Source organism: Archocentrus centrarchus, chromosome 1, assembly GCF_007364275.1.
Source record: "Archocentrus centrarchus isolate MPI-CPG fArcCen1 chromosome 1, fArcCen1, whole genome shotgun sequence".
Classification (NCBI taxonomy): domain Eukaryota; kingdom Metazoa; phylum Chordata; class Actinopteri; order Cichliformes; family Cichlidae; genus Archocentrus; species Archocentrus centrarchus.
The window spans coordinates 28643532-28666837 of record NC_044346.1 but is presented as its reverse complement, the minus strand read 5'-3'; the positions used below and the strand labels follow the sequence as shown (position 1 = coordinate 28666837).

General features: G+C 37.8%; 2 protein-coding genes and 1 non-coding gene across 6 annotated transcripts; all 3 read right to left on the bottom strand.

Moving 5' to 3' along the window:
• Positions 1–328: 328 nt before the first annotated feature.
• nsmce1 (NSE1 component of SMC5/6 complex) lies at positions 329–7128 on the bottom strand. 3 transcript variants are annotated; one of them, XM_030738626.1, is made up of 8 exons: positions 6863–6999; positions 4307–4426; positions 3165–3286; positions 2949–3026; positions 2349–2495; positions 1796–1912; positions 837–963; positions 329–617 (listed from the first exon to the last, which is right to left on the bottom strand). In XM_030738626.1, the coding sequence occupies exons 1-8, from the start codon at positions 6879–6881 to the stop codon at positions 583–585; spliced, it is 765 nt and encodes a 254-aa protein (XP_030594486.1). In that variant the 5' UTR covers positions 6882–6999; the 3' UTR covers positions 329–582. The 3 variants fall into 3 exon arrangements, with proteins under 3 accessions (XP_030594486.1, XP_030594495.1, XP_030594501.1); XM_030738635.1 differs by lacking the exon at positions 6863–6999 and adding an exon at positions 7008–7128 and having other exon boundaries at positions 583–617; XM_030738641.1 differs by lacking the exon at positions 6863–6999 and adding an exon at positions 7012–7066 and having other exon boundaries at positions 583–617.
• Positions 7129–8222: 1094 nt separating this feature from the next.
• Positions 8223–18802, bottom strand: vps37a (VPS37A subunit of ESCRT-I). 2 transcript variants are annotated; one of them, XM_030737930.1, is made up of 12 exons: positions 18330–18802; positions 16895–16969; positions 15381–15498; positions 13754–13857; positions 13276–13495; positions 12544–12614; positions 12253–12380; positions 12101–12159; positions 11911–11979; positions 10901–11044; positions 10366–10454; positions 8223–10187 (listed from the first exon to the last, which is right to left on the bottom strand). In XM_030737930.1, the coding sequence occupies exons 1-11, from the start codon at positions 18437–18439 to the stop codon at positions 10374–10376; spliced, it is 1179 nt and encodes a 392-aa protein (XP_030593790.1). In that variant the 5' UTR covers positions 18440–18802; the 3' UTR covers positions 8223–10187; positions 10366–10373. The 2 variants fall into 2 exon arrangements, with proteins under 2 accessions (XP_030593790.1, XP_030593781.1); XM_030737921.1 differs by having other exon boundaries at positions 13276–13498; positions 18330–18801.
• A 3661-nt stretch (positions 18803–22463) lies between these two features.
• LOC115790389 (small nucleolar RNA U3) lies at positions 22464–22672 on the bottom strand. Its single transcript, XR_004020784.1, has one exon. It is a non-coding gene; the product is annotated as a small nucleolar RNA U3 (small nucleolar RNA).
• Between the last annotated feature and the right edge of the window lie 634 nt (positions 22673–23306).

The following is a 23306-nucleotide window of genomic DNA, read 5'->3' as shown; positions in this document are numbered from 1 at the left end:
CAACAAAGAAATTTCCTAACTTTGGGATAAATAAAGTGGATCTTATATCTTTTGGGTTAACACAGTCTGTAGGTTAATGACTAAAAACAAATTGGGTTTTAGAAAACTGTGATAAGGTTGCTCAAAGATTGAAAGAAAATAATCACATTGCTAGAGTAAGAATCAAAAAAGAAAAAGAAAAAAATCCATCTACTCAATAAACATCACCTTAATTACACCAAACACTAACAGCTCACTGAGCAGTGACTCAACTTGAGCTTGATTTAGGTTTTCTTTAAAAATGTTTGCAGAAGATATCGCAACACACAAGAAAAACTCAAAACACGAGTTTCTTTCTGACCGTGAACATAGCTGACCTATATTTTCAGATGGATTTATTTCATCATTATGTCAGCAAAACTACAATGACAAACTCTACAGGTTTTGTTTTTTGATGATATCTATAAAATGCAATAAAGAATAATAATGAAACAATTTATTATTTTTATGTATAAAAGCAAAAACAAGAAAGACATTTATACTATATTAAATTACCAAACCAAAAAACAAACAAACAAATGAACAACACTAATGTTGAAGTCTTCATCTCCTGGACTGTGAATGAGGCCGTTTGACTTCTGTAATAAAAAGAACAAAGAACGTGAGTTTGTTTTGTTGTTCGACTCACTTTACATTTAAATATGTTTAAACAAATTTTAGAGCAGCAATCATACTGAAATCTTTTTCTTTTATGCACTTATTTCCTTTTTTCAGTTCCAGTAGAGGCACCAAAGGATAGGACACTTAATTATTGGATATATGTCCACAAAGAGCATTTATAAATAAACAATATATACCAGGGATTTCATGTGGCCAGAAGTCATCACAAGCCGGACACCGCGGCTCAGATCTGCCTTTGAAGTATCTGGCCACACATGGGTTATGTATTTTTATGCCACATGTGGAGTTCTCACAAATTTGGCACTGAAAACAAAACAAGAGAGAAAAAAAAATAATTCAGCTCAAATACTGTACAATAAAAAGGCTGGTCACACAATTACACTGACCGGTCATTTACTGGGTACACTATACTCATACCAGGTTGGTCTTATCTTAAATACTGAGGCATAAATTCAGCCTGGTGCTGAAAACCTTCCTCAGAGGTTTTGGTTCATACCAACCCCCAAATGATTCACTTTTGTGGACTGCATCTTTATTATGCAAGTCTGTTTTTCTACAACATTTCAGCAATGTGGGAATATGATCTGGTGACTGTTTAGGGCATTTAAATACAGTGAAATCATTGGCATCAACAAGACAATTTCACCCAGACATTTAGCACTCACTAATGTTTGTTCCCCTTTCCAGGACCATTCTTTGTAAACTCTAGAATTGTTATGTATGAAAATCCCATTAGATCTGCTGTTTCTGAACTACTCAAACCAGCCATGGCATATTTAAAGTGACTTCAGTCCCCTTCCTTCCCCAGCTGAGGCTTAGTTTGGATTTCAGCAGAATATGTTTCCATCAGTTTCTGCCATGTGAATGGCAAATTAGATATACGCTTTATCAAGTAGTTGTACCCAATAAAGTAGGTAGTCAACATTACAGATGGCATTTATTCTCTGTACTGCAACCACACATAAAAAAAACAGACATAGCTACTCAAGAACAATTTTACTGCAAACAAGATCTGGTATTTGTAATGCGATTGTGTTTAGTGAAAAAAAAACAAACAAAATCAATGCCTGAAATAATTCAAGTGTTTGTCAGGTGGGCACAAGGATGATATTATTAAAGGGGTGGGGGCATTTACCTGGAAAGCGATGTTACGACAGATGTGGCACTCTTTCAACTGGTCTTGATACATTGTGCGAATATATGGCTCCATCTCTATGATACACCGGGTGGATAAGGTGTATTCGCCCCGTTTCTAGGGTAACAAACAGCACACAATTACATACTTAAAAAAAAAAAAAATGTGTTAATACACAGCCAAGCTAAAAAGGCACTCCTGTATAAATAATATTGGAGTCATAAATTTCCACACTTGTTCATTTTACTTGCTAAAATACAAAAGTCAGATTAATACTTCATATATTCTTGTTGTGCCTTAATCTTACAAAATATGTTAATGAACTGCACAATCTTTTCCTGCTGCATTCCCATTTTGAATATGGTTACTTTGAAGGTAATGTGACTGTGTTAAGCTTGCTTTAGAAAAGAGGTCCAGCAGATATAAAATGTAACTTGAAGAACTGAAATCAGTCTAATAACCATCCGTCTGTTCACACAAAAAGAGCATGTAATTTGTAGGAAATAAACACAAATCAGATTTGTGAAATCCTGGTGGAGACTGTATATTTTACCTCACTGAGCCATTTGTCGTGCACAAGTCGGCTCAACAGGTGCTCCGTTTCACTCTTCTTCAGCTTTTTGGTGGTCATGGAGTCCGTGGTGTTCAGGATATCAGTGGAGGACGCTTTGCCATTCTCAGAGCCCACAATGAGGTCCATCTGATTTAGAACAGCTCACATTAAGCACAACATCAATTTTACTACAAGCCACATTCATCCATACCGCACTTTATTCTATTCTTGTAAGGACTTTCTAACCGTTATGCGTGCTAAAAACTTCGGGTCAGTTTAACGTGTGGATTGGAGGAACCAGGAATCAAACCTTCAATCTTCTAACTGGTGAACACTCTACCTCTTGAGCCACAGCCACCCACAAAGCCGTGTGTGGTAATTCACTCCTTTGTCTTTTAAAACTAAAAATTAAAGTTTGTCCACTGTTTATGGCTAATTTCACTAATTGGAGTGTTACACTGGACTGCAACCTACTGTTTCAGGGTTTGATATCAATATACATTACTGCCAAAGACTTTAAAAATATAAATATAGAAATTTATAGTGGAGGTGTGCGTAATATGTTATTTTGCAGGCTTTTTTCCTGCGAATTTAACTCACCGTTTTCCTGAAGAGCTCAAGTTCATTATCAGCATAATCTGACGACATCCTGGTGATGTCAGTTTCAGCCATGTTCACCTGGACAGGATTAAAGTTAAACTGTAATTTGTAGCCTAATTTCTCAGTTATGATCCCAAAACAGTGACTAACCAAAAATCTTTGCAACTTAAGACAGTCCTGATAATGCAGACTCAATACAAGCATCAGATCACTAACCAAGGCGTAGTACTGCTGACCGTTATCTTCAGACATCCCTTTCCTAATCTGCATGAACATTGGCTGCAGTCTTGAATTGATAGTATCAATGAATTCATCCAGCTTGTCAGGTGCGTACTGTGCTGCAGAAAATAACAAGTACAACAATGTCTGTTAGTGTCCTTTTAAAAAAAAAAAAAAAAAAACTTCCATCCTTTGCTCTTCCTGTAATACAGAGTGCAACTAGCGAGTGCAAAGGTCATGCCTGGTTGAGTCATTTGTTTACTTTTGGGTCACACATCACCAGCTGCTAGTATCTGCTCCTTCGTAGCCTGGCTGTACTTGAGAGTGAGCAGTAAGAAGTACATTAAAAAGTATCTGAATCCACCACAGATTGTTTTTTTTAATTTTTGATGCTTTGTAACCGAACGTAGGGATGTGCGCGATTACTCGACTAGCCGATTAGTCGTCGCTATTGTTACAAGTCGGTACCAGACGTACTAGTCGGTTAGCCTAATTATTAAGGTGTCTGTAAACCCAGTGCGGGTAAATGTTTATCCTAAATGTTATGCAGCCATCTGCCACCAGGTGGAGCTGCAGCCCTTACATGGTTATAGAAATGCCATAACGTAAGCACACCTCCAAAGAAACACCCTTCCCTCCTTGCATTTACGTTTTGTACAAAGAAGTGAGAAAACTAGCGGGACAAATGTGTTTGTGCCTTCATCATAGTAGAACGCGTTTAATGGTTTCAAATGCCTTTGTTTAGACAGCTTTTGACATTGTCCATTAAACAGGCAAAAAAAAATGTATTTTATATCTGAGTCTAATTTTTTCCCTTGTTTAGTCGACTATTAAATTAGTCACCAGGAACATCCCTAAACCGAAGTATTAAATTTGTCACTTCGGTAATTTTACATTTTTGGACTCAACTGTAAGTCAAAATTTTCCCCAAACTAGAGATATTCCTTATCATGTTCAATAATTTGACCAAATAAATTTAAACTGACAGGACTGGCTAAAGGGGTGATGCTACTCTTGTCATTCAGGTGTCTACTCAGATCTTATTCTAAGTTTACACTTGTCTCCAGATACACTATGAGGTGCACTCTGAGTTTTTCTGGACTAACAGTGACTGTTTAGATGTACAGAAATATACTCACTGTGGTGTGTTTCACAGCAATACTGATAGAGCGCCCTTGCCCCGTGCTCGTCGATAATACCGTTGACCATCATGGTTTGTAGAAACCTTCGATGGTTGTCTCCCATCTGTCGTGACATGTCTGTGGACACAGAGAAAAGGTGGTCTTCAACTTAACCAACAATTACACAAGTTACAAAATGCACATCTCAGACAAGGGATTTTGCAAGTTTGAGAAGAAACAGAGGCTAGGCACAGTTAAAGGCCAATGAATAATAGTGAAATTATGATTCTTTCTGGATCTAGAGAAGGAGAGGAGGCTTTTATTCATTTAGACAGACTGTTGTGATAATGGATGATGATCTCAGGAATCAATGACTGTCAGAATGATCACCAGTGACTTGCCAGTTAAAGCAATATTTAACCTGTTATCCCATTAATGCTTCATATCAACATTATCATTACTAATATTCATATTCAATTTAATATTCAATTTTAGTTTCATGTCAACATCTTTGCATATAACTGGAAAATTCTTGCTCCCAGTTGTGTGTGTGGTGCAAGCTACACAGCTCCATCCAACAAAAGAAAACATAAGGAGGGTGTTTATGTCCAGTAGTTTATTAAGCCTAATGTAACTGTGTGTTTCCTGACATGCTAGTTTATCTCCTTTTCCAGTTTCTGTTTCACCATGTGTGTATGTTGGGAATCACTTCACTGTGTGGGGAGGGCAAGGTATAGAGAAACACGTGAGCCATTTTACACAAATAAAAACATTAAGCAAGTTAGTAAAGCTAAAGGCCTAAAAAAAGTTAAGACCTATTACCATTTCAACTGTTCAGCTGTAAGCTGTCTACTAACTATGGTGGGCAAAATCCTTCACCCTTTGTATGGAAATTAGGCTCACCCACTGGAATAACCCAGTTCTTTCTAATCCTGCTGGAGGTGGAAAACAATCTCCCTGGTGGAGCCATGTGAAAAAAAAGGAAGTTTTCACAGGACTCCCACCTTTAGCAGCAATAACTTGAAATTATTATTGTCTGTATGACATTATCAGTCTCTCACACCATTATGGAGGAATTTTTGCCCACTCTTCACTGAAGTCTGCGAGCCACAGCTTTTCAATCAGGTTGAGGTCTGGACTTGATTCTTTGTTTTTCAAGTTATTCTGTTGTAGATTTGCTGGTGTGCTTGGAATCATTGCCCTCCTGTTGCCTTGAGAACTTAGGTGTACAGAGGAGTTCATGGCTGACTCAGAGACTGCAGTGTGCCCAGCTCCTGTGGCTGCAAAACACAACCCAATCATCACCCTTCCACCACTGTGCTTGACAACTGGTTTACGGTGTTTGCGCTGATAAGTTGTCTTTGGTTTTTGCCAAATGTGGTGCTGTGCATAATGGCCAAATATTTACACTTTGGTATCATCTGTCCATAGGACACTGTTCCAGAAGTCTTGAGGTTTATTCAGATGCAACTTTGCAAACCTAAGTTGTGTTGCCATGTTCTTTTTAGAGAGAAGCTTTCTTCTGGCAACCTTTTCAAACAAGCCATACTTGTTGAGTCTTTTTCTAATTGTACTGTTATGAACCTGTGTTTAACATGCTCACAGAGCCCAGTAGAGTCTGAATGTAGCTCTTGGATTTTGTTTTTTTTTTTAACTTTACAATTTCTCAGAGCATTGCACGGTCTGACCTTGGGGAGAAGTCTCCAGACCAGCAATCTGTCAGCACCACCTGGCTGCTACTTAACCTCTTAATTCCTATGGAAACAGTGAGGATGTACTTATTTTTTCACAGGACTTTGGAGGGTCCTATAAAAACCTTTATTTATTTTCCACATGACTGTATGTCTCTCTGAGTTTTGTTTTTTGTGTTTGACCACCAGGCATGCTTTGTGGAGGGTGGGTAGCATCCTCTGTGATTATCACCACCCTTCCACGCTCAACCCCAGCAGCGATGGTATCGGTTATTGCCGATACAATAGGGCAATCGTACTATGGGAAAAAAAAAGAAATCACACAACCGTAACACACCAATATATCAGCTAATCAGTAGGTAACCGCATTAGTGAGTTACACAAGCAAATAAGATTGCATTTACTCATGTTCTTGGTAAATACTGATCACACCACATCAATTTTGTACTGGCTAAACGTAAAAATGTGATGAAGAAGTGACAAACTTATTCTTTTATTAAAGCATTCTTTCTTTCCGTGATCCAAAAAAACACAAGCTAAATACATAAGAGTATCCGACCCAGCTATCTGACAAATCAGCCTTAAAACTCACTGGACTTCAGCTGTCAAGTGTACAAAAAGTAAAAGTAACACTTTCTGAAGCGAGTGTGACTTCAAGTATCAGCAGAGGATCTTAAGTTACAACTACTGACTCATGCAACCTTAGCAATAACAGCATTTCTACGGCCATGACAGCAAACTGGGCCGGAACCTGAACGGCTAAAACTGCTGACGGTAGCATTTAGTAAATGAATATTGTAACTACGATTGTTATGTTTTAAAAGAGGTTTTTAGTTGATGCTAAGTAACGTTACAGACAGGCATTTCAACAGCTTCAACTTACCGTTTCCCGTTTGCAGCATTTTAGAAATTTTAGTCAGTCAGTGGTTATTCCTAAACGGATCCCGTTTAATTTTATAGTTTGTCTAACTTTTAAAACTTAAAAAAAACAAGATAATTTCCAGTTAAATGAAATCAAGTTTACTTACTTGCCTTCTCCTGAGCGCGCCTTCCGTATTTGTCTCCGGATTTTCCTCCTCCTTGCAGACTTGTGTGGTGAATTACTGCCACCTGCTGGTGTGGATGAACTACTCACTCACGCAAGCCAGTGTTGTGCCAAAAAGTGATTTCCGATTTTTCTGTGTGGTTTTGATGTGTAATATCTTTGCTTATATCGCTAAATAGACTGTAGTCAACAGGATTTATGAAGGGCTTTACATATAAAATAAGGAAATAACCTGTTTTGCAAGTATCTTTGTTCATTACTGTATCTACATTGTAATCAATCCAGTCCTTTTTGACCACTTAAAATTTTGTTATAAAACTGTTATATTTGTTGCAATTTCTGCTGCCCTCTTGGCCAGATCTCACTGAAAAAATGCATTTTTAATGTTAGTGACAGTTTTTACGCTGGTTAATAAAGAATATATCAAAGTCACTTTGCCAAAAAGTGATTGGAGCTTTTACATTGTAACTGGAGTGTTGTTTCTTGCTCAAAATGACTTGATATCATTCATGAGAGATATGTTTGACATATGTTGCAGATTATAGACCAAAAAGTCATTTAGATATATATTAATTTTTTAACTACAAGTGAAATACATTTAAAATACAAGTGTAAGGAGGAGTGTCTGTAACAGTAACTGAAAAAAAAAGCTATAAAAACAGTTATCAGGATAATACTGATGTTAACAACCTATTATTTTTAAATATTATGAATAATAAGTTTTCAAAGGTAAGCCACAGCTGTGGCTGCACCAGGAATAAGCACAGTACATACACATGAACAAAGCCAGATATAGAAAATAATTAATTTGTACTTTTTAAACAAAGAGTCAGATCACATTCACTGAAATTGATCATGAACTACAGCAATGTAAAAATAAGACCATCAATGTTTTATCTCATATTTCAAACTAACCCGCTCCTGACTGGCACTTATTTTTCAGCTTTTAGCTTTTTATCTCATTCATGTATTCAGCATTACCTGGTTAAAAGGTAACCGGGTAATGCTGACAGAGAGAGGCTCATTTATGTGCATCTTTGGTGTGTGCACCTGGGTGCCATGGAGACTGCAGAGAGAGCACAGTCTGTGGTGGAGAGATGTGTGAAATCTGCACACTATCCTTAAACTTGCTGATGAACCTGATATTCACCAAAACGACCTCAGGTCAGTGGTACTACACAACAAAAGGACTCACGGGTTTTATAAAACACGGAAGCATACTTTAATATCCACTTTCATACAGATTGCAGTTTTCTAGTGAAAGTATATTTAGGTACTGACCATTGAGTTATTTGCGTATCAGGTTATTACCACTTCACTGCAACAGTGGCAATGCATGTCAATAAATTACTTTAATACCATGACAAGTTACACTGTATCATAATCAACCTTAGTGTAAATGGATTTAACTTTTTAAATGTGCTGCAAGAGACCGCTAATGTAATTTATACATTAGTTAATGTCTATTCTGTATTTATGATCCAAGTGATTCTTGCATGGACCCTGATGTACCTTCTCTGGAGGTGAGATCGCTATTGGGTGAGTCCTTCAGAGTGTTTAAATGACCACCATCAGTGCTATTGGGAACCATTAAACAGCACATACAGAGAATTTATTCTAAATGCTTTATTACTCTAACAAATTAAATAAGAACATATAATACAAGGTGTCTGAGTCTTTGATTACAATATAGCCTATTATTAACATTATTTAAATACAGTATCCAATGTCATCTGTTTTACTGCAGCATTTAATCTAATATTCCTCAACATTATCCCACATCTTCTGAGACTTTTCAGCAGAAATTTCTAGTTCAAGGTTTCAGGTGTCAGAAAACAGTCTATCGGGCTATCATGACTGTGCATATAATGGAAAAGTGGTGGTCAGTACATTTAGATAAAAAACAAAAAACAAATTCAATGTAAAAACCACTGAATTAGGGTAACAGTGGGGCTGAAGTATTCAGTTTTGAATTAATTTAGTTTAACATGGCCTCTGAGCAGAGAAACAACAGTTGAAATATAAAACTGACTTCATTGCCATTTGCCTTCAGTACTAATAAGATCCACAAATGCTAACCATGTTAGCATCCTGTTCAGAATGTGACATTTAACAAGTAGAATTACAATACAGAAACTCTGAAGTCAAACAGCTCATACAGTATGTTATCCGGTCTGCCATTTGGTTCATGTTAACTTTGATTTGAAAACAAATGTATTCAAATGTACAGTACATAAATCTTTGTGGGATTATCAGAGTACTGACATCAAATTTGAAGTCAAAATTATAAATATTTATGCAAACAAAATGATATTCAGGCTGTATTCAGGGTTTCCTCAAACCAACAGCTTCAACCACTCAATCAACCACTTTCAAAATACACAATTTAAACTTTAACAGCCCAAGTTAAACATCTCCTGACAGCACTGTCGAGTGCTTGCTTCTTTTCATTGTTTCACTAAATGACAACCAACGCTGCCTTGGATAAATTATCGCTAAAGTGCAATGGCTGCATGGCATCTCTGTAAAGTAAAATGAGATGATTAAGCAAGGGCTGAACAATGATCTCAGAGATGTATGGTACAGACACCAACATTTCAGAATAACTTTTTTTTAAGTGATACTAATGACCCCACTGCACAGAAAATGAAAGCTTGGGGGTACTGTGCTAAGCAACTTGTACTTTCTTCCAAATCTGTTCAAATCTCCAACCTTCCTGATCAAGAACAGGCAAGATTTATGAGCAATGTGACATAAATCTAAGGAAACAAAACTTGTCATCACTGTCATGTCAAAACTGGGGAAAAAAAAAAAAAAAAAAAAAACTCAATGTGCAACAAAATTATCCACAATGTGATAAATCCTTAGTAACGTGCCTGGAGCATCTAGGCATGTGTCGCTCATTCTCCGAGTTTTGGCCTCCAGCGGTGACTCCACGTTGCTCTCACACGATCCAACATCAACAGCTTTTTTTTTTTTCCTTTTCTTTTCTTTTTTTTTTTTTTTTTTAAAGCTCAGATCTGGACACCATAGGCTTCTTGTTTTAGCCCAGCATTGCCATTTCTCCAAACTGATTGAGTGCCCAGTGTGCTTTTCAGCCCCAGTAATGCCTTTTTCCTTTTAGTTGGCAGCACTTGGCTAAAAAAACAAAAAAACACCAAATCTGTGGACCACAGAAATGGTATGAGGAGCAGAATGAACCAAAGAGAATGAAAAATAAGATTTCCTTGATTAAAAAAAGAGGAACTGTAATGAAAAACAGTCAGCTGAGAAGCACAATCACTCTATAAGCAGACAGGAGACAATAATGTGATGAGCACTGTGTGTTGTGATTGTTCTACCTTGTGTTCTAGTGACTGGTAGGAAATGGTCCATGTGTGTTGATGGACTGTTGCAGCTTCTCCTCTTTGGCTCTTCTGCTGTGGCAAAGCTGAAGAATAAAACAAAAGTCATCAAAATGTTCCCCTTACATTGTTAAATAATGTACTTCTAATAACATTCACATCTAATCACAGCCAGGGGGCATCGTTTTCACCCACTGTTGCAAAGGCATCAACAAAGGCTAAGATGTTATTTGTTGAAGAAATTATTTTCATTACTTTTTAAAATGATAAGTAGTAGAAGAGGCTACTTTTGGTTGTTCCCTTGCCACAAGGAGTTGCTACAGCGGGCAGCTCCACATGTTTGATTTGGCAGAGTTTTACGTCAGATGCCCTTCCTGACACAGCCTAAAGGGGACTTTGTCTCCGGTACTTGACAAAATAACTATTTAGAATTCAGTTTAAGGTGGTTGGGGGTTTTTTTTTTGGTAATTTTTGTTAGTTTAACAATTGCTTTACAGACTCTGTGTTTTTTTTTTTTTTGGTGGAATCTCACCGTTCTCTTTTCCATGAAGCTGGTCAGGAATTCGTCAATATCAATGCGTCCTTCCAGAAAGTTTTCAGCCGTCTCCTCAGACTCCTCCTCTGCCTGGTGGGCTGCCACTTTTAGTCGAGCCTGTAGAGTGCTTAAACTGCAACTCTGGTAGGGAGTTAAAGAAACAACCATAAATGACAGAAGTCTATCAAAAGCAAACATGTCTGGATTGATATCTATGAGGTCTTCTCCTTGAAACAAGGACAAGGTACAGATAATGTGGTCTAGACTTGGCTGAGAGTACATTCCCATCCAAGTACCTTCTCAACTTGTATAAATCTACAATTTGTATTCTTAGCTCTCCACTAAATTCCTTGGACTTTCCTATTGCTCTGTATGTTGGTCAATACAAAGAGTGCTGGCAAACAAATCCATTTTATGCTGACAAAGAAAAACTACCAGTTATAGTCAATCATGCTCAATAAAAAGTAGTTAACAGGCTTTCGCCTTGACATTGTAGAACCTTCAGCGCCACTTCAAAGATTTAAGTAAGTGGAGTATATGTATATATTTGAGCCTGTATGTATACTTTTGACCCTGTTCAGATTAGAGAAAATCCACAGTAAATTAAAACCTGTGCACTCAATTCTTGTTTTTTTTTTAAAGTCATTAAAGATGTATGCTGCACAATCATTCCACCTTGGAAAAAGAATAGCTCAAGAAAATCACCCAAAATTACCGACATTCATGCCCATAATGACTGCGTGTAGACTTCTGACCACAACTGTAGGAGAATGATATGTAGTCCCTAATTAAATCTGTACCTAATATTTTGCTTGTTCTTTGTGTGGCTGGTCTGACTGACACTGATCAGTCAAACTTGTACAATTCAATGAAAAACCCAAACTCCGTTTCAGTCAATATTAAAAACAGTATTGGAACAAACAGCATCAATACATCATTCCAAAACATATATCTGCACTAGACATCTATTATCAATGAACCCAGAGTGTGCTGATGTAGTCATTTACCTCACTGAGTTCATGCTGTCTCTGCATCTTTGTTTCAAAAGCAGACTTCATCTGAGTCAGCTGTTCATACTGTTAGCACGAGACAAAGAAAAAAACAAAAAACAATACATAATAAGCAGCAGAACAATGGCATGAATGTGTACGCGATGCGTGTGTGAGTGAAAGAAAGAGGTGTGATGTAAGAATTAACCTTGTAGAGCATCTCTTGTCTTTTTCCTTCCAGCTGTGGCTCCAGCTGAAGGTTTTTCTCTGCAAAAACACAGTGAAACCAACCCAATTAAAGCGCCGCTTTTCTATCACTATTGAGGCCTTCTGAGAGGGATGGGACAGAGAGGAACTTACTGGCCATGTCCACTATACTGGTGACCAATTCTTCTTTATCATTGGTGACCTGTTTAAGTTGTGGCAAACTCACAAAGAACTTCAGCAACACATCCTCGTTTTCTGACATATCCGACAACTGTGTCAGACTGAGGGCGAATGAAGCAAAAAAAGTGGATAAACAGGTAAATATATAAACAGTGGGTAAGATATCAAATACACCAATAATGGCATGAAACAACGCTTTTCACATACAAACATTACAATCCGTGCAAACATTTTAACTTTTAACATTTTTAAGGAATACTTTACTTCATGTCACAGAGTTCAGGAAAAGACTCAGGAATCTCAGGCATCTTGTACATGTGTCCATTTAGTCCAGCCTGGAAGAAACAGACGTAGTATATCAGTGAACACTAGATTTGTGTGAGACTGTCCAATCCTAGTTCTCAATGTAATTTTGTCTGATGCCACGTGCTTCTTCTGGTTATGTGTAACGTCTTTTGATGCACCAGCTGCAGTAACATTGGCCATCATGAGATACAGAGACCTAGAAAGTCCACGTTAGGTGGTTGGAGAGGTGGTGATGGCACCTTGCAGGTTCCTTCGTGTTTTATGCCCCCCCTCATTTGCTGATTAGTTTTGTTTTTCACTTGCTTTGTACTTTTGATTTCACTCCGGTTAGATTTAGGTACTGAAAACTGCTTGGTTAGGTTTAAGAAAAGGTTTGGGGTAAAATACACCTCTTCACAACAGTAACACTTGACTTCCAAAATATAACCTTCCAATTTGGCCAATTTTCCCTTCAATGTCATCTTCTCAAGCATCTCTGGACTGCCTCCAGCCTTGCAAATAATCAAATAATACTCACAGAGTGCTCTTTAAACTACATCTGTGCTGGAAGAGGCCCAGAGGCTGGAATAAAGATGGAGGAACATGAAACTTTTTGTTTGACCCTCTTATCTGGTGAGGGTGATACTTGACTTGGCTCACATGCTTGACTGTTACCACTCCACTTGTATACACTGTCCTTCAAGAGCGTACCTGTGACTCTCCAATAGGTACGGGCAGTGGTAGATCAGAAATGACTCCATATGGAGCTGGAGCTCGAGGGGGCCCATGGGTGCTATCGACCCCTGGATGAGGCATTGGCGCTGGAGATGGGACCGGGCCAGGAGGCGGGGTCTGACTGGGTCCCACGTGGCGAGGACCATAGTGAAAAGCCTGAGTGGGATAAGGTGCGATGCCTGATGATTTGTACATACTGCTGCAGTAAAAACAGGGAAGAAATAAAAGGCATAACATCAGTGTTTACATTTTTACACATTTTTTTTTTTGGGATGTGAAAAAAATGCAAGTTAGAATGCACTGCTCCAGATTTCTTTTAGAAAACTAATTTTTAGGACCACTTGATACAATGCCAAAATAAAAAAATAAACATCAGAACTCTCTCAGAATGTCATAAAAAAGTACTAAGAGTACTAAGAGTGTATTATATTCTCAATGAAAGAAAGAGACTCACTAAGGAAAGCCAGCAGGGCCACTAGACATCAAGGCGGGAGGACTTTTCCAGAATTCGTCCAGCAGACTTTGAATGACTTTTCCCAAATCTGAGTGCATCCCAAACTAGAACATACATAACAACAATAACTAAATACAGAAATAAGAGAATTAGGTTGAGATAAAATTAAAGCATGGATAAACTAAAGAACTTAAAATGAAGCTATCAAAGAAACAGGAAAAGGGAAACGTTGACGTTTTTACAGCTGATGAACACTTGGCTTGTGTGCACAAATGAAACAAGGATACCAGGTAGAAATCTGTGCATCAATTAGAGTTCTCCCCATCTCAGTTTGGAGCTGTCATTTTTTTTTTACTTATTATGTTTACATGCACACTACAATCCATAAAACAATTCAATTACTTTTTATCTTTTTTTTTTTTTTTTTTTTAGATGCATTTCATATCAGTAGTCATTTCAAGATGCTTTATAAAGTATACTACTTCTATTTGTGTCTGCAAATGACACAGATTACGAAAAAGGGATTCCACATTATCCTGGGTTTGGTGCAGAAATAAGGGATCAAATAAGCAATACTTAATGAAAGAACTGTTAATGCAGCAAAGGAAAAATCTAATTCTATTTTCCAAGTAAATTGGTTGAAAAATGGGATGCAATCCCACAGCAGTGTGTGACCAAGCTGGTAACCAGCATGCGGAGGAGGTGCCAGGCTGTTGTGGCTGTGTATGGTTCTTCTATATGCTACTGAGGCCCCTGTTTGAATACATTGTTAAATTGCCAGTATGTCTTGTTTTTTAAGACTTCAATCATCCAATAAACAACACCAAACAAGCGTCAATAGCAGAATAAGCTGTTTGGCATTGGCAGAGAAGATTTGGCAAGTTTTTCATGGGCGCAGCCCACATACTGAACTCTGCTGCTACCCACTGTCCAGCCTTGGAAGCCCTCTTACTTTAAAATCACTCATTTCAGTTTCACTTTTAGTCAGATGTGAAATTTCGTTAGCTTGGATACTACCATGACTCATGATGTTTCCTTTGCTGCTGTCACAGCAATGCTGTGTTCTAGTCATTACGTTTCTCTGTAAACTTTAAACAGGTCATTTTTAAAATCGCTAAAGTGTTTCTTCGGCTGTTTCGAAGAAAAAGTCGAGCTATTGCCATAGCCTTCATGTTGACGTCAGCGTCATCTGTTCCACAAAAACTTTAAATGTTGGCCATAACTCGAGAACGATATCACCAAGTTCACACCATAGATGCATCTAAAGCTCTCGGACGAATTTGAATCTCACTGACTTTGACCTCAAGTTAAAAATCAGAGATCAAGTTTTCTGAAAATCTTTTCAATGTGATAATGCAAGAGTGATCTCACCTAGGATGTTCAAATTCACACCACATATGCATACTGTTCAAACTTCACACACTTGTGCATGGACTTTACCATAATGGCACTTTGATGACCCCCTCCCCCCTTTTACAAATCCAAAATAGCCTAGCGTTGGCACCTGCTCAGCAGTGCTCTTGTTGAATATTGATTCTGGACCCATAACAAACAAAATCTGTTTACTTGGATAATTCATGTTGCAGAGCTGAAAAAACACACTCCTTAATTCTCAACAGCTACTTACATTAGTGATGAGGGGGCTTGTGATCATGGTGCCGTTATTGCTGTCCACTAAATGGTGACCTACAGGGGGATAGACGCTAACCATTGGCTTCTCTTGGGGAAACTGAGGAGGCAGCAAACTGGAAGACAGACAACAAAAGTAAAGTGTTTCACATGTAACTTTCATAGTTTAGCCCTTTAATGTATTAAACTATCAACAGTTTACAGTCCAGACTATATAAGCTCAGTAACAATATAGGGCTATTGTGTAATCAGTCAACTGTTACAGTGGAGTGCTAGATGTAACAAGTTAATGAAGCAGAAGGCAAATGAAAATTCAACAGATAAAAAAATTAAACATATGGAAAATGTAGGTAAACACAGGGGTTAATCATCCCAAGAGTGAAGGCTCACTAGAATAAAACAAAAACCTTCATTTATGTCACCAGACATACATCTATTTACCTACTATTATATGTCAAAATGGCATTGTCAGTAATGTCTATGAGATTCAAATATAGTTCTGATATACCCAGAACCAATTAATGGACAGTCCTCCACACCCATAATCCCAGCCTCATATTCTCTGAGGCTTCACAGGTGACAAAAATGGAAGCATAAATAGAGGGGATATATGGCAAACGTTTTGCCCAAAAGCTCTCGAAAACATTTGACTACCTAATGCTGTGGTGACTAAAGCCTATTACATATATTTGGGTTCTCAACTGGCTTTACTGTTTTTTCTTTGCTCATCTGGTTTATGAAAATCTGAAAATTTCTATCTTGTTTTCTCATTCCTTTGGATTTACTTACAACAGGTCAGCACTTTTAAACCAAAGTCATATTTAAAAAAAAAAATAAAAAATTGCATCAGTGGCCTAAGTACAGACTGGCTCTGAGACAAGGCAGATTATCAGTATAAGTGTATATGACCTAACACATGTTCAGCATCATCATCCTAGGCATGCCAAAACCTCCAGCATGACTGCTATTTTTCACTCCCATTCTGACCACCTGCACTGTGCGCGTTCTCCAAATATAGAAGGCTCTTTTAAACTGACCCAAATTTCTTCTGAAGAATTACAGCTGGCAATAATGATCTCCAGTTACAATAAAGCAGTTTGCAGTTACACAATCCACAGTCCCCAAGCCCGAAGGCAATGTGTTACATGAGGTGCTATCATCATTGCGCCACAGTGTAAGACTGTCAATGCAGAGTGCTACGGGAGAACATATAAAGGGAACATTCTCAACTCTGGTGCTCAGAGTGGACTGATAGCCAATTATGGCTCTCTGCAACTTCACCCACTTCCTGAAAATAAAAAAATACAAATAAAAGGGCTGCAGAGGCACAAGTGCAAGTGCAAGAGAACACAGTGGGACTATTGAGAGATCTAAATTAGCAGCCACAGGTGTAAGAGAAGATGACCTTAAATGTGAGATAGGCCAAATTTCAGTCAGGTAGGGCTTTTGGTTTTTATGGATCCGTCATCAGAACTTTTTGGTCCCACCAGGTATGTGCAAAAATGTACTCACATGTTAACACTAATGGTGGAGTTGTTGACTGTGAATGGTATTCTGTACTCCACATCCTTCTGGATCTCTGCAAGGCTGTGAAGGAACAGGCCCAGAAATTTATCATCATGCAAAGCAAAAAAAGAATTATACACCTAATGTCAAAGTTTATGAAAAATTCTGCTAGTTTGGAGACTAAATGACAGACTCAAAATATGTCTTTAATGCTTATCTGTCACCCAGTAACTTTTGGAGGTGACAGATTTAAATAGTATAGAAATATAACACTGTTTTCCAGGCATAAGTACATGCAGTATGTTTATGGTGTTTAGTAGCTGGTGGCTAAGAAAAGATATGAAAGAGGTGGTGTCACAAAACAGAGCAGTGGATACTTATGACATTTTAAAAAAAATCACACGCAAGTGTCTGCCAGTGTCTGATATCAAGAACCTTTTACTATCACTGTCCCTAATGCTGCTGATCCCACTATTTATTTGACTCATTGCATTCTAATCAGATAAACTGCACCAGTAAAATTATGGAATAATTATAATGCTACTATGATTATATATGTCACAACTAGAAAAAGTAGGACAAAAAAAAAAGTAAAACCTAGTTCTGTTAGTAGTGACCCTGAAGTCAGTATGAGCGACTTATCACCAAATAAATCAATTACCCTGTCAAAGATCTGAGCTGTATGTCAAAAACCTTTACCTTACACCTAATAACATCAATGTCACGGTATGAGCAGTGTTCCCAGACCGCAATGGCATCTGAAATCACATGATCTGCATTTGACATGCATGATTCCTTCTCAGAAACTATATAACACCATTTCTTTGTCACACACTTGGCATAATTGACATCAGGAGGAAGACTGTGACTCAGTGCCTCTCATGGCTCAAGAATTGAACCATAACAGTGGGTTTATGGTGGCTTACGGTGGACACCACTCGTTGATAAACAAAGGCTAATACTTTAATCTCCACTTCTCAGTAACGAGCTCGTCCTAAAACTACACGTGTGGCAAACACTGGAATGATCACAGGACATGTCCGGCAATGAGCCCTAAAAATAGACCCCCTGTCATTTAATGCTAACATGACACGCGCTAATTAGCTATGGTAAAAGGGTAGGAAGATTAGCTGTTTAAAGACGAGACTTCACAACAGCGGGCTTATGTAAAACTTATTTCATAGTTTACATGTTAAGAGAACAGATGGGGGTAAATGTGACCGACAATAAATGATAAGCTGGTTGTTAGCATTAGGCACTTCTGACTTAACTGTGAGCCACGCAGCTAGCTCTGCGAAGTAAACAGCACCTGTGTTTGTAAACCGGGTGAGCGTGTTTTGTATTTAACGCTATAAAAAAATGTCAAATACCCATGCAAAACACGGTAGTGACCACAGAACAGTATCACGGGTCGGATTTTGGGGTGACGGCTCGTCATTACCTCGGGTGGGCAGCTTTTAAGGACTCGATCTGCCGCTGTCTCTGTTGCTGTAAGCTGTTCAGAGGAGGGAGAGGTCCAGAGCCTTTGGAGAGGGGGAAAAACCAGTTCATTCTCTCCTGGCGAAACCACCGACCGAACTTGGCGACAGAATCTAAAGGTCGACTACAGACGAAGAAGAAATGGAAGAGAAAGTCAGCATGAGCGGCACACGGTGTGGAGATTTGCGGCGCAGACCGCTGTTAGCTGCTTGACTCGGTTTCTCGTCCACACAAGGTTTACTTTCTATATACGGTACAAAGTCGGATGGCATATCCTCGTGTGATCGTGTGTTAAAATGTCAGTTCCGCTTTATCTCCGAGGGGCTGTGTGTAAATTTAGCCCCGTCATTAATATCAAGCGAGAGATTAAGGCTAAAAGAAGAAAACAACCTAGCTAATAACAGCTTGATCAACTTATTTACGTGTTACGTCACCCAAACGCCTACGTATAGCGCAACTTCCTGTTTTCCGTCGTTTTTTCACAATGTCAAATAAATGTGGTGCTTTTCTAATGGACCTCATTAAAATATATTGTACGCAATTAAAAAAAAAAAAAAAAAAAAAAAAAAAGCAAAATGATTTTTATGTTGATTATTTTTTGTGAATAAATGCTAATTTTCTGAGCATTAAATAGTTTATTTAGGGTGAGCATGCATCCCTGTTTATGTGGAACTGTACAGCATTTTTATCCTTTGTCCCCTTGTCCCATATATTGAGGTATTGTCTCACATCTTGTTTCTGAAAGTCGAGACTGTGGGATGGACATTCTTCTAAAGTCTCCTGCAGGTTAACATTCAGCATAATTTATTGCTTACACTGTGCCCAAGAGGGATATGCAGCTTTGAATAAAGACTCAAAAACTTATAACCACTGGGTGAAACTGATGGTTATAAGTTTTCAAATCTTTTTTCAAAAACTTATAAACATTGGGTGAAACTGATGGAAGGGGGTTCTCAGAGTCTTTTCCCCACTTTTGTCAGTTATTTCAGAGTCTAACAAGAAACCTGTAGCTAAAAAGAGGTATACTACTTCATGGATACATGCATCTGAGATCACAGTTAACAGTTTTAAAAGTTATTGGAATAAAAATAAGGATACATAAGCATACAAAAAAACTATCGCATAAGGCCTAAACTTTAGCTTCCTTTTATTATCAAGCAGTGGGAACCCAACTATGGGAGCACAGGCCAAATGTACCCCTACTGTTGGTCCCAAGCCTGGATAAATGGGGAGGGTTCCACACCTGTCACAGCACAAGTTAATGGTGACTGTCTCAAGTGCTACTGGCCAACAGGGTGTCAGTGGAAACTGTGCTGAAAACAGTGCAAGAAGATAGGAGGATGGCATTTTAAGATGCGATCGGAAAGAAGGAAAGGCAGAAGCATGGAGGTGAGAGTAGGGTCTTCAAATGTAGGGACTATGACTGGTAAAGGGAGAGAGCTGGCTGATGTGATGGAGAGAAATGCAGAAAGAGAGATGGTAGTGGATTTTGCAAAAAGGATATGGCTGTGGTGAACACGCTTGAAGAAGAGGGAGGAACACAGGGTGACAAAAGAGTGGAGGAAGTTGCACATAGGTGGACTATGTAGAAGCTGCAAGCTGAAAGAAGTAGGAGACAGCAATGTGGTCAGAAGAGAATGGAGCTAGGCAGCATTGGATGGTAGTCTGTAGGATGGCTTTGGAAATGAAGAACAGGTAGCGAGTGAAGGCAGAGGCAAAGATTAAATGGTGGAAGCTGAAGAAGTAAGAATGTTGCACAGAGCTCAGGGAGAAGTTGAGACAGGCTCTGGGTGGTAGGGAAGTGTTACTACATAAAATGGTGAGGAAAACTATGGAGAAGATATTTGGTGTTTGCTTTGTAGAGAGCAAAGAGGGCAAGGAGAGGAAGTAATTTGTAAACAACTGTTAACAACCACTGCAAGAGTGCAAACCTCCACCAAGGCAGCTCACTCTCTGAGCAATATTTACTTTTAAGGGAATAGTATTGCATTTGCATATATTCATTTTCTTTTCTTAGTTTTTTTTTTTTTTTTGCAACATACTTTAAGAAGTTTGTAGTGCAACCAATTTTAATATACTTGAAGTAATTTTGAGTATAATTATTTTTTTTGTTTCTATAGATTCATTCTCTTTTTCTTGACAATACTTTCTTTAAAGATATAACACATTTTGGGGTCAAAATGTAAACGTTAGATCAGGGGTCAAATGTTACATGATATTTGGATGCAAACTATAATGTGATATTTAAAATCCCCATATACCAGTATTACTTCCTAAATGTCTCCAATACAAACAAAGGCAGTAGAATTTTAAGCATAGTTTTAAAGATAAAATACATTTTATGAAAATTTGACCTTGAAGAACAGGTTAGAGGTCCAAAGTAACATGATATTTAGTATAATATTGTTCCCCCATACGCCTATATGTTTCCAATACAGTGGCATTAAGAAACATAGTTTTATATAGTTCTATATAGCATTATTATTACTTTGATGTCATCAGTCTATTGGCCTTGAAGGAGAGGTCTGAGGTCAAATCTGACATATTTTAAATCTTTATATAGTACTTTCTATATGTTGACAATAAACACCATACGTGTAAGAATCATAGTCTCTAAGTTTCTAAGGCTTTTTGTCAATTTTTGACCAATAAATCATTAAGTTGACCTTGAAGACCTTGATTGGATATAAGGCAAATTTTAACAGATGTTTAACATAACCCCACTCAACACTCCTACAATTCATTCAAAACCTTTCGAGCTATTGTGTTTACAGACAGAATGACACACATGCACACAAATGCTTCCAAAAACATAACTTCCTTGGCAGAGGTAAAAATTAATCAATTGATATTACTGACTTGATATTACAGCTTTTTTTTTTTTTTAAAGAAAAGCTGTTCTCAAAAGTTTTAATTTGAACCTGATCTACCTCTTAATGAGCATTTAAAATATGAAGAAAAATGCAACCATCTGAGACATAACACAGTTTTCACATTTTAAAATATTTCAGTAACCACTCTCATAATTCCTTTCTTGATGCTCCATAATGAGGCAAAGAAAAGTAATCAAAAACAGGGAATATATATGAAGTGAATCACTATTCTTCACTTACTTCATGCTCAGAAGGGACTACACCTGTGCTTTTTCGCACGTGACAGAAACAGCAGCTTTGAAATGTAGTATTGAGAAACACACGTAATAATCCAAACTACACTTTTACTTTGAAACACTTTTTGCAACCACTCTGATCACATTCCCTTTGTCAGTGCTCCAAATGTAGCAATGAAGTAAATCATTGTTCTCTATCAGCTTCATGCTCAAAAAGGGAACATCATAAGTGCATTTAGTGAGACACTCTAGAACGAAGTTCCCAAATCAGAAACCACAGAAATGGTCACCAGAAGTATAGCATTAACAAAGCTAAGGCTGGAAACAACAAGTCATTCCCAGGACAATCATTTTCACTCAGGGTGTTGATCTTTGCAAGGCTTTATTATGAGTGCCATTTAGAGTTTACATGAAACATACACAAACACGTGGAAGAATTATTTTTAAGTCATTTAAATTATAAACCAAAGGTTACACAGAGAGTGAGAATAAAAAGGCTTGTGTCTTACATGGACTGTAAAAGGAACACAGAAAAAACAGGTTGTTTTTACTGTCTCCATTCAAGGCAATCTAAAACATTTTTTTTTTTTTTGATGAGTCTACATGAGCCGTGGAGTCTGATGTTCAGAACTGAGCCCAGGCTATCAGGATATATACCTTTCTGGACAATATAGGTTACACAATCTATGCAATTTGCAGACCTGTATTATAACTTGCATCAACTTGCATCTAAAAATAAACATACAAAATAAATTCCATAGCACAAATAGTTTTTTTAGCAACTTTAACTTAAAAAAATAATTTTGTCCCTAAATAGATACGATATCTAAATTTCTTTCCACTTTCCACATTTAAATCAGCATCATCACAGTTGATAATAAATTGGCTAAAAAAATAAATAATAATGCTGAGCAGCTGTGCATATTACAGCTCACTTTAAGAACCAGTAGCATTAACAATTAACCACATTTTTAACATGTCCATACAACCACTCTGATCACATCCCCTTCCTCAGTGCCTCACAAGGAATCAAGGAGCAATCATCAGTGAAAGAGAACATACAACATAATCATTCCCAATCTGCCTCCTGCTCAGAAAGGAATATCAAGCTTCATCATTGTGGTTAGTGACACGTACACTTTGGAATCACATTCCTCAAGTCAAACATTATAGACATGATCCCAGAATAAAGATTAAAACGGCGTCTCATTCACAGTAGCATCCTTCTTACAAGGCTGCTACAGTCTATCATCCAATCATGAGTGTCCTAAAAAAGGTCTTCATACAACAGACAAAAGAACATTAGTGCTGAAGAAAGAAAGTCTTGGGTAAAAGAAAGCAAGCGTGGTGCTCATGTGCATACAGCTGGATTTTAAACAAAGACAGAACATAATGGAAAAAAAAAAAACTCTTCTTCACAGCCAGACAAAAATTGTATTGTTACTTAGGGTTCACCTCTGCTACCAAGCAAGGCCAAAACAACCAGTTAGTGGGTGAACTACACTATAACTAGTACAATAAATCCTTTTTTTTGTCTTTTTTTTTTTTCAGGAGAACAGTTTTATAGCTTTGTGTCACTTTTATAATTTTCTTCTGTTTTCTTCTTAATTCAGTTTTATTAAGCAAATTAATAACATTAGCCCTCTACTGCACACATTGTGAATGCACACGCTGAAATTTATTTGACATTATTTACTGATTCACTTTGAGCCATTTAATTGCCAAAACTATTTTTTTATATTTCAGACCCCCCCCCCCCACCCCCCCCCCCCCCCCACCCCCACCCACACACACACACACACACACACACACACACACACACACACACAC